This window comes from Lepidochelys kempii, chromosome 9 (genome assembly GCF_965140265.1).
Source record: "Lepidochelys kempii isolate rLepKem1 chromosome 9, rLepKem1.hap2, whole genome shotgun sequence".
Classification (NCBI taxonomy): Eukaryota; Metazoa; Chordata; order Testudines; family Cheloniidae; genus Lepidochelys; species Lepidochelys kempii.
This window is the reverse complement of record NC_133264.1, coordinates 53,627,683-53,646,470: the sequence shown is the minus strand read 5'-3', so window position 1 is coordinate 53,646,470 and position 18,788 is coordinate 53,627,683. Positions and strand designations below refer to the sequence as shown.

Genomic DNA, 18,788 nt, shown 5'->3' with positions numbered 1-18,788 from the left:
GCCTGACCTTAAAAACTTCTAAGGAAGGAGTTTCCACCACCTCCCTAGGTAACACATTCCAGTGTTTCACCACCCTCCTAGTGAAAAAGTTTTTCCTAATATCCAAACTAAACTTCCCCCACTGCAACTTGAAACCATCCGCTACCACTGAAAACAGTCTAGATCCATCCTCTTTGGAACCCCCTTTCAGGTAGTTGAAAGCAGCTATCAAATCCCCCCTCATTCTTCTCTTCTGCAGACTGGTGGGATCACATTATTATGCAGCTATGGAATGATGAGCAATGGCTGCAGAACTTTTGAAGGCGGAAGGCCACTTTCCAGGAATGTTGTGAGGAGCTTTCCCCAACCCTGAAGCACAGCAATACTAAAATGAGACCTGCTCTGACAGTGGAGAGGCAAGTAGCGATTGCTCTGTGGAAGCTTGCAATGCCAAACGGCTACTGGTCAGTGGGGAATCAATTTGGAGTTGGTAGATCCACTATGGGAATTATTGTGATCCACGTTTGCAGGGCCATTAATAGACTTCTCCTAAGAAGGGTAGTGACTCTGGGCAACATGCAGGACATAGTGGCTGGTTTTGCCACAGTGGGGTTCCCTAACTCCGGTGGGGCTAGAGATGAAACACATATCCCTATCTTGGCATGAGGCCACCTTGCCAAAGAGTACATACATTGAAAAGCTACTTCTCAATGGTGTTGCAAGTGCTGGTGGATCACAGGGGGCATTTCATCGACTTCAACTGGGATGGTCAGGAAAGATGCATGACACATGCATCTTTAGGAACATAGGTCTGTTCAGAAAGCTGCAAGCAGGGACTTTTTTTCCAGACCACAGAATAACCACTGATGATTTTGAAATGCCAGTAGTGATCCTGGAGACCCAGCCTACCCCTTGCTCCCATGGCTTATGAAGCTGTACACCAGCCACCTGGACAGCAGTAAGGAGTGGTTCAACAACAGGCTGAGCAACTGCAGAACAGTGGTGGAATGTGCCTTTAATAATAAGAAGAGCCCAGTGAGGAGCTCTGTGTCTTCAGGAGGCTTTGAAAACACATTTCAGTAATGAGCCACAGTAATGTGTGCCGCTTATCTGTGTTGTGCCTTCCCATACCATCGACGCCATTGCATTAATTTCCCTGTGCCTCCCCTCCTCCCACAAGGACCCCATTTTTGGAATAAATAAAGAGTATTTCATTCTCCAAATGTTGACTTTTATGGCACAAATATAAAGGAACAGAAAAATAATTTAATCTTGGGCAAGCGGTGGGATAAAATTCGGAGGGAAGAAACCAAGTCAGCTTGCCTGTGAAAGCACAGAAGTCTTGACCCTGAAAGGTCTTTGAATGGCCACTTTTTGTTCTTAGTACCCTTCCCTGGTGTTAAGTAGAAGGGATATTGCACCTTCCCTCTCCCTGTCCCCCAGCTCCTGGAAAGTTTTGGGGGAGGGAGATTGGGAATAGGGCAAAGTTTGCAGGCTGTTCTACAGGGGCTGCAGAGGGATTCTAGCCTTGAAACTCAAGCAGATGCCTCAACATGTCCTTCATAATCCACAGCATCTCATCCTGTGGGGCACACTTTTTATGCTCCTGGGATGTTCTCCTGCTCTCCACGTCCAGTTTTTCAGACAATGAAATCCTCCAGGCTCTGAGCTCCGTGTCAGCTGTCCCAGAGGCGTTATTATCTCGCTGAACATGTCATTACACATTCTCTTTTTCTGTCTTCTAATCTGCGAAAGCCTCTCTGCCAGTGTGGAGGATGTGCTGAAAGCCAAGCTTTCCACTGTAAGGCAAGCAAAGCACAAGGCAACCATTGTCAGTGCATACCCGGGGTCTGGTACAAGGTTGCTATTTAAAAATCCCTCCTTTTATTACACTCAAGTGCAAGCCAGAACATACTCAGAATCTCTAGCTAGTCAATGGACCAGTTTGCTGTTCCAGCCATGGTGAGTATGGCCCAGCAGGATGAATGATGGGCCTTGTGCTGCACCTTTGTGGGAAACTTGCATCAGGAGCACAGGTGGACAATGCCCCTTCCCCTTTGCAACATAGACATTGCTTTGAGACCAGAGACCAGCCTTAAGCCTCCCAAATTGCTACCTGTCTGACGCGATACCGGGGAGGGGGATGGCCATGAGAGAACACAGAAAGCCCACTCCCCCTTCCCTTAACACTGCTGGTAGCGGTTGCCCTGGGTTTGCAGATTCTGAGGTCAACACCGATCCCTGCCCCAAACCACAGGCATGTTAGGGACACCATGGCTGAGGGACGTGGAAATCACCATGGGCAGGGAATCACATGCTTTATTGTTTGCGGTATGAGCACTTGTAAGGAAAACTTCCACTGTCTCCTCTACGTGACCCTATGTGATATCAGTCTCCTGAGGATAACAGAGGCAGCAAGGGAGCAGATGTTGCAAGCACCTGGGTTCAGACCTGGTCCTTATGCTGCTATGCTGTGTTCCACAATGGTACCAGCAGGTTAATACTAGAGTGGTGTGGGAAAGTGTCCTACCGTGGTGGAAGAAATAAGGCAGCCTTTCCCAGAAACCTGCTGCAAAGGATTACAGAGTACTTCCATGAAAGTTTCCTGGGGATCTCCATAGAGGATTCCTGGGCCATCCCTGTGCACATAAACAGTCTTTTCCAGGGGGGCACCTTCTGCATAGCTGGAGTGGCCACTGGGAAGCAAATTCCCACTGCACCTAATTTTTTCTTCAGATTAAACATAAAATATAAAAACATGCAACCCCTACAGTTTGATTGGAATTGCATACTCACCAAAGGTTCCTTCCCTGGCATCACACTTGGCCACCATGCTGTCCTGCGACTGGCTGAACTGCTCCGGCATTAAAAATAGCTCTTGGCTCTCAGGGAGAATGGTCCCTCACTCGCCTGTCTCCCATTCTCCTCCTCCTCATCCAGAATGTCCTCCTTGTTGTTGTCTGAGGTGGCCTAGGACTCAGACTCCCGGGAGGTATCCAAGCTGGGTTTGGGGGGTAGTGATGGGGTCGCTGCCAAGAATCACATGCAGCTTATTGTAGAAGCAGCATGTCTGTAGTGCAGAACCAGAATGACTGTTCGCTTCCCTTGTCTTCTAGTATGCCTCCCTTGTCTTCTGGTATGCCTCCCTTGTCTTCTGGTTCTTTGATTTTCATGCAAAACTACTGTACGTCCCTGCTGTAGCCCTTCTCCCACATGCCCTGCACAATCTTTCCATAGATGTCTACATTTCTTCAGCTGGATCGGAACCATGTCTGCACAAACTCTTCTCCCCATAGACCATTAAGGTCCACCACCTCCTGTGTACTGAAGGCTGGAGTGCCATGATCAGCCCAGCTGGGCTGGCAAACTCTCCGCGCTGATCAACAGGAAGTGGGAATTCAAAAGTTCCCAGGGCTTTAACAGTGGAAGGGCTGTTTCCTGTGTACCTGGCTGCTGTGCAGCGGAGTTGAAAACAATCTCTGGAGCGGTCACAGCGGAGCTTTGTGGAACACCTCCTGGCGGCCAATTCAATTGACTTACACAGTGCTGCATCTACACTGCCTCTCTGTTGACCCATCAATATAGAATTAAGTGCTGTGCCTCTCACAGAGGAGGAGTAATTAAGTCGACATTACAGGCGAGTTAGGTTGGTGGAAGGGACCTGGTAGTGTAGACACATACATTTTTAGGTAGGCATAAGGCAGCTTCCATTGACCCAGGTTTGTAGTGTACACCAGGCTTTAATGCTTATGACTGATGGGAAAGAGAAAAGAAGAAGGGAAAGTGAGTGGAGAGAGGGAAACAGAGGATGGCCTCAAGAAAGAGTGAAAGTATGCAAGGAGAAAAAGAGACAATGGAACAAAAAGAAAGAGGGGAGAGAGACAGGCACATGGGGTGTCTGGAGTCCCTGCTCCCCAAAGGAACAGCCAGAAAACCAGGAAAGCAATGCTGGCCAGAAGCTGACCTTTTTTTGCCCAGGAGAATCATAGAATCATAGGGTTAGGAGGGACCACCAAGGTCATCTAGTCTAAATCCCTGCCGAGATGCAGGATTTGTTGTATCTAAACCATCCAAGAGAGATGATTTGCATGCTATGCCTCTGTTAATGCAACCTAAAGTGCCATTTGCTTTTTTTTTTTTTTTTTTTTTGCAACAGCATCACATTGCTGACTTACGTTGAGGTTGTGATCCACCACAACTCCCAGATCCTTCTCAGCAGTGCTCAGTTCCCCCATTCTGTATTTGTGCATTTGTTTTTTCTTCCCTAAGTGTAGCATTTTACATCTGTCTTTGCTGAATTTCATTTTGTTGTCTATAGCCCAGTTCTCCAGTTTATCAAGATTCCTCTGATTTTAGCTGCATCCTCCAAATTATTGGCAACCCCTCTAGCTTTGTGTCATCTGCAAACTTGATCAGTATGCTCTGTATACCTACATCCAGGCCATTAATTAATATTTTAAACAACACCGGACCCAGAACAGATCCCTGTGGAACCCCACTTGAGATCTCCCTCCAATCTGATATCATTCCGCTAACAGTTACTCTTGCTTTGTGGTTGTTGAATGTGTTTGTGTGAGGGCCCAGAGAAGGCCAGATAATGATCTAACTAGACTGGGCTTCACTCCTTTCTGGGAATCACTAGCCTGTTTTAAATATCCCCTTTGGGGTAAATTGTGCATTATTACTGTTTTTTAAAGGACAATGTTATTGCTCATGTGTAGGGCCCTACCAAATTCACAGCCGTGAAAAATGAATCACGGACCATGAAATCAGAGCTCCCCTGGGAAATCTAGCTATTGGAGGAGATGAGGAGGGATGGGGATGGAGGTGGGGCAGAGCGCCTCAGCTGGGCGGCTCCTACTATGCATTGGGCTCTAGCTGCTAGTGTCAGCTGGGCTGGGGAGGGATGGGACTTCCTCTTTTCCTGTATGACTGTTCTTGGGGGGAGATCAGACCCACTTCCAGGTACCTCCCCTGGGTGCAGGAAGCTTCAGCTGGCTCTGAAGCCAGGGCAGCCAGGAGAGGTACCTGGAGATGGGTCTGACCTCCACCCCACACCCTCCCGGCCAAGAGCAGCTGTGCAGGGGAAGAGGAAGTCCTCCTGTCCCTCCCAGCCTGGCTAGGACCAGCAGCTAGGAGTCCCTGGCTGGGGTGCTTCCAGCAGCACAGGGAGATCAGACCCACCTCCGGGAACCTCCCTTGGCTGCAGGAAGCTCCACGGCTGCTGCCTTCAGAGCCCAGCTCTGCAGGCAGCACTGAAGTGAGAGTGGCAATCCCACCACTTCCCTACAACAGCTTTGTGACCCCTCATGACCCTGCTTTGGGTTGGGATCTCCACCATTACCACACTGTGAAATTTCAGGTGTAAACATCTGAAAATGTGAAACTGACTAATTTTAAAACCATATGACTGTGAAATTGACAAAAATGACCATGACTTTGGTAGGGACCTATTCATGTGCTAAAGCTCAGCAGGTTTCCTTAAAACACCAAAGTGGATCATCTGAATTCCAGACTTGGCTTCTTGTTGTCTGGGTTGTCATGGATTGGGGCAGGCTTTGCCAGAAGAAAGGGTTCCACTCAGCTTCCAGCAAGTTAACACCTGTTACTGTTGGATGATTTAGGGTTCTTCCTATCCTCGGCTGGTGTAAACCATCCTCGCTCTATTGACATCAACGGGGCTATGCTGATTCACACCAGGTGAAAATCTGGCCCTAGATAGCTTTCAACATGCACACAAAAATATACTTCATAACAATCCCCTCATAACAATCCCCTTAAAGGATTTGAATATACGACTAACACAGTGGTTCTCAAACTATTGTACTGGTGACCCCTTTCACCTAACAAGCCTCTGAGTGCGATCCCCTTTATAAATTAAAAACACTTGTTTATATATTTAACACCATTATAAACGCTGGAGGCAAAGCGGGGTTTGGGGTGGAGGCTGACAGCTCATGACCCCCATGTAATAACCTCGTGACCCCCTGAGGGGTCCTGACCCCCAGTTTGAGAACCCCTGGACTAACACAACTAAATCCCCACATGATGCTTTGGAAATGTCCCTTTTGGGAGCTGGCATAAACTATCAACCTTCCTCCCCCGCCCCCCACAATAGAGTGATAAAGTCACACTGCATCACCACCTCCTTTCCCATTTGTTCCTGGTAGAGATAGATTCTGGCTCTGGCATCTGAAGCTCTGTAATGTGAGGTGATGTTTGGATCTAGGTGTTCAGTTTGAAGCCATTTCCCTAGCACAGCTGTAGAGATCTCAAAACAATTCTACAGAGCGTACAATTCATAGCCAGAATGGGTGAGTTGCATAAAGTTATAATTACATGGGTTTTGTCAGTTGGAACAAACTTAACATTATTAAATTAGTTAATTATGTCTAAATATCCTTTTTTATATATTTGTGTGGCCTGACTCGTTTGTCTCTTGTGATTGTTGAAATTTCTTTAATAGTAAATGAGAAAACTTTATAATCCCAGAAAGACAGGCGGGGAACTCACATAAAAATATTATAAAGTGCTGAAACAAAGACAACTCTGTTGTTTGAAAATCGATGGTCTCTGAACAGGATGACAGAGACTGTTATTTCACCCCCCTAAAAGTTATTGCTGTAATGGAACGTCTCACATGTTATCTGCCTTGCTCTGAAGATGAAGGGTCTAAGCACAGGGCAATATCTTTTATGGATGAGAAGTCCTGGGGAAATTGGTGTGTCCCAGCTGTGAGTGTTAGGACATGGTTCAGGGCTTTGCCAGAACATTTCAGGGGGACTGACATTATAATCACTTAAAGCTGGTTATTTCGCCCATTCAAATTGGAACTTCGGTAGCTGTTTCACCACATTTTAGGTCTGAGCCAAAGCCCAAAGTCAACGGAAAGAGTCCCACTCACTTCAACGGACTTTGGATGTGGACTTTTATCTAGAATGGTTTGGAGCACAGGAAATGCACTTTCCAGGAGAATGACCACCCTGCATTGCTAGGGTGCACATTGTAAACCCATATGGATGTGGATGATGGGTATAATTTGTGACACTAAAAGCTTAGGGTGGGATTTGGGGGTTGGACTAGATGACCTTCTGGGGTCCCTTCCAACCCTGATATTCTATGATTTTCAAAGATGATGAGCATTAGCCTAATTCCGCTGCCCTTGAAGTCAGTGGTAAAACTCTCATTGACTTAACAGGAGCAGAATCAGGCCAGTGCTGAGTGCTTTTGAATATCTGTAAGGCTAGAATTTTCAAAGAGGGACTAGGAGAGTTGGGCAACAGGAGATGGGCAACTAACTTTCTTAGACTTCTTTGAAAATCCCACCCTAAATCCATAATTTGTCAGTTGAGCACCCTACGTAGATACAGCAAGTACCATTCCAAGTAAGCGGAGCGCCAGCATTTGTCCCAGAAAGTGCTGAGAATACGAATGTGAATGAAATATATTAGACTTTCACAGGAACCAGATAAGCTGTATTTGTTTATTTCACAAAATACACCCAATTACGCATTCTGGGGTGTATGTGTATTTGACCATTGGTTACACAGCAAGAGAAAAAAATAATTCCTCAGAATTGAGCAATCGCTAACTTTCACTCCCCACACAAGAACCTGGGAAAAGAAATGGGCATCATGCCCTAAAGGACAAACATGGACTTAGTCAGACCAGTGCAGGAAGTAAATTCCAGAGATTAAGATTTTCCAATAAGAACATTTAGAACCCAGACAATTACATCTAGGGCTGTTAGCTGGTGTACCCTAGTGACCTCAGAACCAGAGAACTTTCCAGTGAAATGCAATAATCTAACCTAGAAGTCACTGAGGCAGAGATCACAGTGGTGACATCCAGATCCGAGAGAAAAAGCTCACAAAAATCTGGCCTGGCATAAGTGAGAAAAAGGGGTTTGAGGGCACCAATGGCACCAGTGATTCCAGGAGGAAACAGGGATCCAAAAGCACTTCTGTGAACTGCTTTGGAACAGAGAGAAGAGACCCCCCTCACTGATGCAGATGGAGCCACACCTCCACTCCACTTATTACTTACCCTCAAGATCCTTACCCAACCCATTCTGGGACAGATTTTCAGAAGGGCTCAACACACAACATGCTGAACTCTCTTGAAAAATCTGAACATACGGAACCTATGCCTGTCCGGATTAAACATCCAAATCTTGCCCAGCAATTGGGTTAGACTGAAAATCCGTGTCATCCACAACCCATAAGAACAGGACAGAGCTGCATGACATCACAACATAGAAGTGATACTATTACCCAAGTCATTTCAGTACCTTCCTCAGCAGCTCCACATATACATTGAACAGGAGGGTTTTATAGGACCTTGTGTAAGCTAAATATCCCATACAAGACATCTAGCAATCACTCCAAACCAATCTCTAGGTGGAGAGCGGGAGACAGATGGCCAGACTGCGAGAGATACGGCATATTTATGTGAGCGGCAGCCTAATCACCCATATGTGAAGGAAGCTGGCAACCTGCCTTCCCACAGGGAAGTGATAACAATCTTAATGGGCCAAATTAAATTTATAGAGAATGAATGAATGCACTAGAAGGAAAAAGGAAATAAAATGTTTAGGATGAAAGAAGGAAAGAGAAGTATTTATCTGGGTATCTGACCAGTGCTATCTAACTAGCTACTGTCTAAGGCACTTCTACACCACCTCTCACCATGCCTAGCTAACTGTTGGCCTCTGTATACCACTGTGCACTGATTTCGTGCCAGGACCTGCATTGCAATGTTACTTGAGTTTCTCCAATTGGAGCTTCCCATTTCAGGAGCCGTACATGTAATAAGGAACAGCCTTGATGGAATTCTTGGAGAGAACGTGCTGTGCACGTGCAGCAGCCATCTTGTTAATTAAACACCTCTGAGGTTTTACATTTTTCCTTTCCAGACTTGACTCTGCCCCATGCCAAAGACCAACCACCTGCCAAATTTTAGGTTTAAATCACAGCTGTTCCTGAGTCATGAGTAGCTGAGTTATAACTTGAAAACAGCCAAATTGAGGCCAGCCCAGCAATATAGTGCTACCGCTACCCAAAACCATGCAGGGAATGCAAGTTCAAAGTCAGTCCTTTGCTTCAGGGCCAGCAGGGGCTGGGAGCACTGGGGAGCGTACTCCATTCTTGGGGCTGTTGATGGCTGTCTCTCCTCTTAGCAATGGCCAGAAGGAGCTGAGAGTGTTTGGTGAACAGAGGCACTGATTCACATTAACACTCCTGCAGGAGTGGAAGGGGACCGTTTACATGTTCCCTGTTCAGGGGCTGCAGGGTCTAGTGCATCACTGGTGCAGAGCTCAAGACTGCCCGTAGTCCTGATTCAGCGGGGTGCTTCAATATATGCCTAACTTTAAGTGCCTTGCTGAGTCAGGGTCTTAAGTTGTGCCCCTGTTTCAATGTCCCCGTTGCAGGAGCATGGAATTGCCGGGGCTCAGGTTTGCCCCAGAGATGCCCCCCGCTCCCCTCACTCACACTTGGAGCCCTCCTTCCTCTAACCTGCCCCCACTCTGGCACCGCTGAACCTTCCGCCCTCCCCAGAACTCTGCATGCATCTGCAGCTGCTGCAGAGATGGCACAGAGCAAGCAGAACTGACTCTGTGCCTGGGCAGAGGGGCCTATGCATCTGTGGCATTCTCCAGGGGATTCATACCTGTCCTACAGCCCCTTTTGCACCAGTCTAGCTGGATCTATGGGCCCTCTTGGGCACCAGGAGTGCAGGGGAAAGAACAAAAAACCTACAATTCAGGGGCTACACCACAGTTGTAAGCCAGATCCCAGCCCAGAGTGAATAATGAAATCTGAGTTAGGAATGCCTGAAAACAGGGATTTCTCATGGAAAATGCTGACAGATCCCTAATTATGGTGGCACTACTCCAGCGCTGCTATAATAAAACCTACCAGCATTTGGTAATGCTCTATTTTAGTCCCAGGTGATGCGAAGGATTCAGTAATGTTTTAACAAATACCCATGAAACAAATTGGGGGTTGCACCTTCATGTAACAAGACATTACATATTGCTCCCAGCAGCACTTCTGAGGTCTTGGCATGATGTTCATTTCAGTTAAAACCATGGGAGTAGCCTGCCTCCACTGCAGATAGGCACCAAGATGTAGGTCAGGTTCTCTTCCCAGCAGTGATTAAAGCAGGAGAACCATGTTCTAGCTTTAGCTGTTTCTCTCTCCCCCTTACGTCTCCGCTAAGACTATCCCCTTAGGAGGATTAGAGTGTTCCAGGTCACAGTGGCCTCTAATGAAGAGTCCCACTAGCTGCCATCCTCTAAAGTTGTGTGCAAACTATACTTCTTTCCCTGAAATGGCCCCACCCCTCTGTAGCAAATGGTGGGAGCACCAGTGTAGACAGGGCTAAGGCCACCCCTGAAATTTGAAACTGTCATGCTTGTCAGAGTGTGACATGACGGGCAAAACACCAGCGCCCAACTGAGCCCACCTGAGCCCTGACTACAATGGCATTCCCACCATTGCTGTCACAGCTGGGTGTGGCAGCCACGGGGAATTTTAGGGACACGAATGTAGTGCAGATGAGGTCCAAATGTCCTGCTGCTGGCTGCTTCCCCTGCTGGCTCCCAGCTTTCCCACTGTGACCCTGAAATCCTGCAGCACCCCTGCTGGTGGGAGGGAGTACTGTAAGTGGTGCGGCAGAGACAGAGGTGGAGCACCAGGGCAGATGGCCCAGTTCCGGTAGGAAGCATCTGCCCTTTAAAAGTGAGAGGAGAGGTGAGGGTAAGAGGAGAGGGAAGAAAGGGTTGTCTGGAGCAGTACTCTACTCCCCAGACAACAATTCTAGTCCCACAGTCCCTTAGACTCCTGCTCCTCCCAAATCTCTGTTTACCCCGACGGTGGGAGTCTCTGGCAGGCAGACCCAGCAATCAGCTCATCTGGCACTTGTAGGCTTTGCTAAGGAAACACAGAGATAGGGCCCAGAGCTCCTTCAAAAAGAGAAATGCCTCCAACCTCACGTCTCCCAGCCGAGCCCATTCACATGCATCTCAGGCAATTACCTCATGCAGGCTGGAGATGAAGCCGGAAGAGAGACTGGAGAGCCCAAAGCGCTTCTCAATGGTGGTCAGGCTGCTCTTGAAGTTAGCACTGTAAAGAAGCTGGAATAACTGGAGAAGGCCATGGCAAATCACAAACACCTGTGAGCAAAACAACATGACATTACAGTTAGTAACTGAGCGACGCCCCTACGGAGCCAAGAGCCACACCCCATGCTGGCGTGTAACCAAGTCAACAGTCATGGCCACATCCGCTTTACAACCATCACACACAGCATGCGTAAACCTAACAATCAGCTGGGTCCAGGAGTCACCCTCACAACCTCATCAGTCAGAGGCCTTCATTTAGGAGTGATTTCATTATTAGTTTGTTTGTGCATGGGCACAATTCCCCAGCTATGTTATCTGCTCTCAAGGCCCCGTCTCTGCTACAGCCGACTGAGGAGACCAGGATGGAGCTCGGCTTCTGGATCCATTCGTCTTGCTTCTGGCTTGTTGGCACAGTGACATGAGGTCCATTCTCACGCTGGCCTGATTCCCCCAAAGGCAAGCATCCCCCTCTGCAGCACTCCCAGCTCACAGACTCAGAGACGAGCTATGGGCAGAGCTATGGCCAAGAACTATACGGGTTTCAGAGTAGCAGCCGTGTTAGTCTGTATTTGCAAAAAGAAAAGGAGTACTTGTGGCACCTTAGAGACTAACCAATTTATTTGAACATGAGCTTTCGTAAGGTGCCACAAGAACTATACAGACCTCCTGCCTTGTGCAGGCTGAATGCTTTCAATGAGGGATTGTGGGAGGATGGTAAGAGCTGGTAAAGCGTGTCCTGAAACCTAGCTAAATATTCCTGTGCCGCCCAACAACTCCAGGAGAGTCACTCATCAGTTCTTTGCCATCTATAACAAGACAAAACTAAAGCTCCGTGTTATCTTCGTGGGTTTCCCTAGAGTTCTGTGTTCCCTGCTCCCTGCCGGCTAGCAGAATAGACCCTAGGCACACTGACTCCCTAGCTAAAGGGATCTGTCATCCTTCTTCCCTTGCGCCGATGCATCCAGAGCCCTACCCATGTCTCACCACCGCATGTCTGACATCTTTTGCTCCCCAATGGACCTCACAGCTGCAGAGGGGCTTTGAGGGAGTCACTGTGCTGGCTAACACCGAGGTTTCTAGGGTGCAGCTGAGGCCCAAAGCCAGCGAGACACGGCTGAGCAAAACTGGGGACACCATTACGGAGAAAGGAACTGCAGCAGGAGCAGCAGGCATGCCACAGCCAGAGGAGAGCGGTTCAGCACCGGCCTGCTGCAGTGTAACCCTACGTACTGCCTCTCTCCCACACGCTTTTGTTTTCTTTGTAGCTGACTAGCTGAGCAATGAAACCAGAGCTGCTCGGGTAGTGGCGGCATTGTACAATGGGTAGGGCTGGCCTGGGATCCTGGAAGCCTGTCTGCTGTTCCTAGCTGTGCCACTGACATGCTGTGTGCCCTTGGGCAAGTCTTTCCATGCCCATTTAAGCTGTAAAATCTGGGGCCAGGGACTGTGTCTTATTCTGTGGCTGTGCAGTGCTCAGCACAATGGGGTCCTGAGCTCTGCTAGTGGTGCTGAAATACTAATAATAGTGATTATGATTTTTAATAAAAAGTAAATTCAGAGTTAGACTCAGGAACCTATACATTTTGTTTTGACCGGTTTAGGAGCTAGGAATCCCTCAGTCAGCATTTTGCCTAGTAAGTTTCACCCAAGTGTACTCTTCCATGGCAAGGCTGATGGGGGAGCCATTAGTGAAAACGCCATAGCAGGGGCTAGATCAGGCTTGTGGTAAGTATGAGTGGCTCACTCCCTATGTGGAGGCTGCAGGATGGGAAGGCTTACTCCTTCATATGGTGGGTGATATGGTACAAGCTGAAATGGAATCTTCCACTATTGTGAGTGTGAGAAATTCTGCTGTGGGTCCCCTTCCCAGGATATCTGTGTGCTAGAACAAGCTGGACTTTTAACTCTGCCGGGAATTCTGGACTTTAACACTCTATGCAAGCAGTTGCTGGGCAGTCATGGCCTGATAAATGGTTTACTGCCTCGACTGCAGCTGCTTTACAGACCTCCTGTGACTTTTGCAGCTAAACCTGCTTCCTTGCTGCACCACCAGAACCCTGGAGTAGGAAAACGCATGGCAGGGGACTCTGGTTCTTTAGTAGCAGGCTGGCTATAGATGCTTATGAAGATGGAAAGGTCTCCTGAAAGGACTGCATGCATTATTCCTTCTTAATTAATTCATTAACATTTGTGCAGGGCATCGAACATGTAATTATGCAAGAGAAATGCTAAATATTATGACTCAGTAGTACTATGCATGTGTTCACTTTTATGGCTGCTGGGGATTAAGGATTATATACTGTAAAATATTTATAGTGTTTAATAACCTGGAATACATAGTTTTATTGCATTTTATCAGTTGCTGCAAACAACATATCCTTTTTTCCCTGCTGGGAAGTAATTGATTGAGTTTGGGAAGGAGTGTTGTCTAGTGGTTAGAAAAGGGGACAGGAAGTTGAGAATCCTGGGTTGTGTTCTTAACTCTGCACTGATTTATTATTTGTATTACACTGGTGCCCAGAGGCCAGGGTCCCATTGTCCTAGGTGCTGAACAAATGTCTAACAAAGAGACAGTCCCTGCCCTGCAGAGAGAGACTTATTGTGCTGTCCAAGCAAATAACTCAGTGCCAGATTCTCAACTCATGTATATCAGTGTAAAATGGAGTTGAAGATCTGGCCCATTATCATCAAGATGTGCCTCCATTTCAGTCATATATAAAACAGGTGAAACTATCCCCCATCTAAGAGGCTGGGTTATTGTTTGTAAAGAGCTTTAAGAACCACAGATGAAAGGGGTTGTATCCGTGCAAAGTATTATTACGACTTAAAGATCTTTATGGCATGACAAGAGAAGCAGAGAGCTGGGATCCCTAGGGCCACACTACCTATGGGGCCTGGCAGAGGAAACCAAACGTATGGGCTAGCGCAACAAATAGAGAGTTGGAGAGGGAATATGTAGGCTACTTGGGGTGGGGCGGGAATACGATCAAAAGAGCAAGGGTAAAATACAGCAAGGAAGTCATCCGCTTCCGGAGATGGAATAGGACACTCTCAAACCTCTTTGATCTATATTTAGCAAGCTCCGTTTTCCTTTATTTTCTTGGGAATGTGACTTGTCCAAACTGTGCCAATACTATCTAAAAAATTATTAAAGATAGGGAAAAGTCTTTTTATGTAAATTCTCAGGAAATCAAATATTTGCCGGACTCCGGAAGAATGCCCAGCAAAGATAAAGTTGGGAAGCCTGGACCTGCACACTGGGGATGAAAGGTATCACAGTGCTAACAAACTCCTCAAGTCTGTGGCTGGGATAATAATAAGGATTATTCTCTATTGGTATGGTGGTAGCGCCTGAGAGGCCAGACACAGCTGTGAGGGCGGATGGGAAAGACCATAGGATCATAGAACAGAATCATAGAATATCAGGGTTGGAAGGGACCACAAGAGGTCATCTAGTCCAACCCTCTGCTCAAAGCAGGACCAATCCCCAACTAAATCATACATGGAGATCTTATGCAATGTTAATGCAGCAGTGTCCTCTGGAAATGAAAATGAAGCATGTGAAAGGAAACTGGTGATTTTCCCCAAGCTGAGTCCAAACCAAAAACCCTATATCCAATCTTTATGTCTCTGCCATGAGCTGCACCAACACCCCAGATCCAAACAGCATGGAATCTGAAGGTTTCATATCTGGATCAACACCTGAACTTTCCCAAATTTCTTGGGGTGAAATCCTGACCCCACTGAAGTCAAAAGGAGCTTTTTCCATTGACTTCAGTGAGGCCAGGATTTCTCCCTGGGTGTTCAGATTTGGTTTATTATTACAGAGGTAGGTTCAAGCTGTGAACTTGGATCTGAACCAGGATCCAGATCTGGGGTTTTGGTTCAGGCTCCTTCGCAAACTCAAGAGTAAGGTTGCAGGATAAGAGGAGACTCCATGGGGACATAGATATCTGGTAGAGTGGATACACTAGCATGATTGCAGGCAGAGAAATTGGAGCCAGAAGAAAGGGAGAAGTGAGGGAGGGGATGGGCTCAAGAGGACAAGTTGAGGGTCAGAGGCCAACAATAGAAAGGAGAGCTCCGAGTCAAGCCTGGGCCAAAGGTGGTTTCTTGTGGAGAGGAAGAATCTCATTGACAGATCATGTTCAACTAGTTTTTGAAAATCCAGCTGGATCCTGCTTAAGGAGGGCTAATTAGGAAGCATTAGAGGATGGGGGCTGGGAGCACCGAAGGTACAGAGCAGCTGGTGAGAGTCTATGGTGCAAAGGGCTAGGCAAGAGAAGCAAAGCTGTACACAAAGGAGAGGGCGGACCTGAGAGGATGAATTTACATGGAAAGAGTCAGCAGGCTCCCAAGCCCTTCTCCAAAAGTGCTCAGCAGCATGGAAAAAAACAGGAAGGTCCAGAGCTCTGGGGAGAGCCAAAGGTGGGCAGTGGAAGGGCGGACAGAGCTGGGAGATGAAAGCCCAGGCTCGGAGAGAAGAAAGGTTGAAAGCAGAAACCTTGATGGCAGCAGAAGACAGCGAGGATGGGGAAGGAAACCAAGGGCTAGATGCAGCAGAGGAGTCCAAAATGGAGAGACTGGACATCACAATTGACAGGATAGGGGAGAGCAGCAGATACACTTGTTGAAGGAGAGTAAGTGGTGATGAGAGAAGGAATTCTCTGCCCTCGTGCCAATGATCCCCTTCATTAGGAGTCACTGGCTGGATGGCAGAAGGAACCCTCTTGAGGGGTGTTGACAGGAATTGAATCCGTCTGACTCTCGTTGGCCAGACCCCTGACAGGCTAAGGCAGGGTGACAGAGGGGGTGGGGAGAGGCGTGACAGTGGGGCCTGAGGCAGAGAGCGATGCAGGGAGGGACCGTGGGGAAGGAGTGCCAATGGGGCCAAAGGCAGACAGATGGAGGAGTGTAACCACTGCTAAGGCAGGGGAGTGCAAGCACTGGATAACACCTTTTCCCCCACTCCCCACTGAGTAGCAATGCAAAGTATGGGGGAAACTGAGGCACACACAGGATTCACAAATATATTATAGAAAATGCCCAGAGTCACAAGCTGTAGCTCAGCAGGCCATGGTTAGAGCGGGATGGGGGCAGCATGCTCTGGTGGCTAGGGCTGTAGCTCAGCAGGCCAAGGGTCCATTTATGACTCTGCCACTGACCTACCTGGGCACGTCCCTCCCCCTCTGGTTAGACTGGAAGCTCTTTGGGGCTGGGGCTGTCTCTCACAGTGTGTCTGTAGCACACCTAGCATATCTCAGCTGGGGCCTGCCAGTGCTAATGCAATATAAACAACTATCCATTTTACAGCTGAGACCCTAAGGGCACATCTAGATGGTGAAAACCCCCTGCGGCAGTGAGTCTCAGAGCCCAGGTCAATGGAGTCAGGTGCGGGCTGCAGGGCTAAAAATAGCAGTGCAGACGTTCTAGCTCAGCCTGGAGCACAGGCTCTGAAACCCGGCTAGAGGGAGGGTCTCATAGCACAGGCTCCAGCTGAGCCTAAATGTCTACACTGCTAGTTTTAGCCCTGCACTGGGCACCCGCGGCAGCTGACCTGAGCTCTGAGACTCTCTAGCACCAGGAGAATGGGGGGTGTTGACTGTATAGACATGCCCTAAGGCCCTGTCTCTATGCAGCAGCAATTTGATCCTCTCCCTTCCCCACTACTGTAACTGATGTGTAGGATTCTCCTCCCCGCACAGGAGCCTGGGTGACCCCAGCTGAAGGGGCTGGTTTAATAATACTGATTTTTAATACTCTTTGCTGCGGGCTTCTGTATGCAGAGTGAACAACACACTAACAAACTCAGGGAGGTGGAACCATCCCAAGTGAAGGTGGGCACGGAAACCAGGCAAATGCGAAGACCAGCACCTGATATCAATGGCTGTGAGGCCAGGGGATGGGAACTGAAGGGCAGGGGAGTTTTATTACTCTGGAAAAGCTGAAATTGGAATACCACCCACAATATTACAAAACAACCTCTGATCTAGGTTAGTTTCAGGAGCCAGGCTGGATTGTGGAGTTTTCCAGATGTGCTTTGGTCAGTCTCGAGCTGATATAGCTAGGTACCTGATCCAGGAGTTCCCTCACATCCAGCAAACTGGGTGCTTACTGGACTAAGAATGTCCAAATCCCACAGAGGCATTGTGCATAAGTAATGGTGAAAGGCGCTTCTTGGATGACTGGAGTATTCCTGAGCATTGGCCTGAGGAGGACTGAGGAGCTGGACTGAAAGCATCACTCTGAGGAGAGAAGATATCCGGCTTGTGATAATGAAGGGGAAGTTGTTCAAAGGCACAAATGGGAGCTGGGCATCAAACTCCCACTGTAGCTTTGCATGTCCCTTAGCAGGTCTTTGACCTCCTCTTTTTCTCTAACCATTCCCCTGGTGTCTTTCTATGTGCCAGCCTGTCTGCACTTGGCTTCAATCTCTCCCTTCTCCCTCAGAATAATTTGTCTATAATTCTCCTTCTTCTTTAAACATTGCTGGTTTTTCCTCTTTCCTCAAGATGTTCTGCATTTATTATTATTACTATTATTATTATGAAGTGGATCACAGCAGTGATACCCAGCCAAGCTCAGGGATCGCTGGGTTAGGGGCTGTCCTGACACATAGTGGGTGATTGTAAGCGCCTCAGAGCGTGGATTATCTAAATAACCAAGAGTGAATAAATGAAGACTCGGCACACCACTTCTGAAAGGTTGCCGACCCCTGGACTAGCCCAAGGTCAATGGCAGGTCAATGGTAGTGCTAGGCACAGAACCTAGTTGCCTGCAGCATGCACTGAGCACCTCGGTGACAGGTCACTCATCTTTTATAAACCTTTACCAAAAAGGGTTTAAATAAGAACAAATCAACTCATTCTGAGGGAGGTGAGATGTTGACACAAAGTGGGAACAATGGCACGGGGGAAACCGCTCGCATGCAAAAATCCTGTGTGCCACTCTTATCCATAGTTCACTGACCCTCCTCTAGCAGAGGCAGCGGGGAGCCTGCCCATCTCCAGCAGGATTTTCAGAGCTTTGAGTGAATTCCTGACCAAGGTGCAATAGTATAGGCACACTGAGTGAAGTGCAGAAAAGCCAAGGCATGCACCCACAAACACGCGCACGCACAAATGCCTCCCTCAATCCCCTTTTAATCACCTTGACATTTCCCTTCAGAGTGGCTGAGTGCTCATGACTGCAGGCTGTTTATACAAGACGCTTGACTCCCTTCCAAACCACACGTTACATTAAAAGGGAAGCAAGCGCCTGGGGAGAGGATCTTCACCCACATACACACAACTCCCCCTGCCAACTCCAGACCTGGAGCTTCCAGGGCAACATTTTTGCTAAGGAAAAGCACCCACCTTACTGCATGGCACAGAAGGAATGTTTTCCCCACATTCTTGGATCCTTGGGACTATTCTCTCTCCACCGCCAGGTGTCCAATTCAAAATGGATAGCATTGTTGGGCATTAGGGAAAGGCATCGCACACAGCAGAAATCTACTCCTCCAGACTTACCCCATGGGACTGACTGGCACAAGGGGAACTCTACAAAGAATCCTCATGCTCTGGATACCACACAGCAGCCCGACAACTCACCAGCTCATCTGGGGAGCCGGCACTGGATACAAATACAAGGATACAAATCTATGTCCAGGAATTGTGGCCAGTCACATGGTGGGACTCTTCCT

General features: G+C 48.0%; 1 protein-coding gene across 2 annotated transcripts in view; it reads right to left on the bottom strand.

Moving 5' to 3' along the window:
* The window catches only part of SLCO2A1 (solute carrier organic anion transporter family member 2A1), a 119,019-nt gene that overhangs the window by 47,727 nt on the left and 52,504 nt on the right, over window positions 1-18,788 (bottom strand). For both annotated transcript variants that reach the window (XM_073360375.1, XM_073360376.1), the window contains one exon: window positions 11,018-11,155. In XM_073360375.1, coding sequence (XP_073216476.1) covers window positions 11,018-11,155 — 138 coding nt within the window. The remainder of the gene's footprint in view (window positions 1-11,017; window positions 11,156-18,788) is intronic.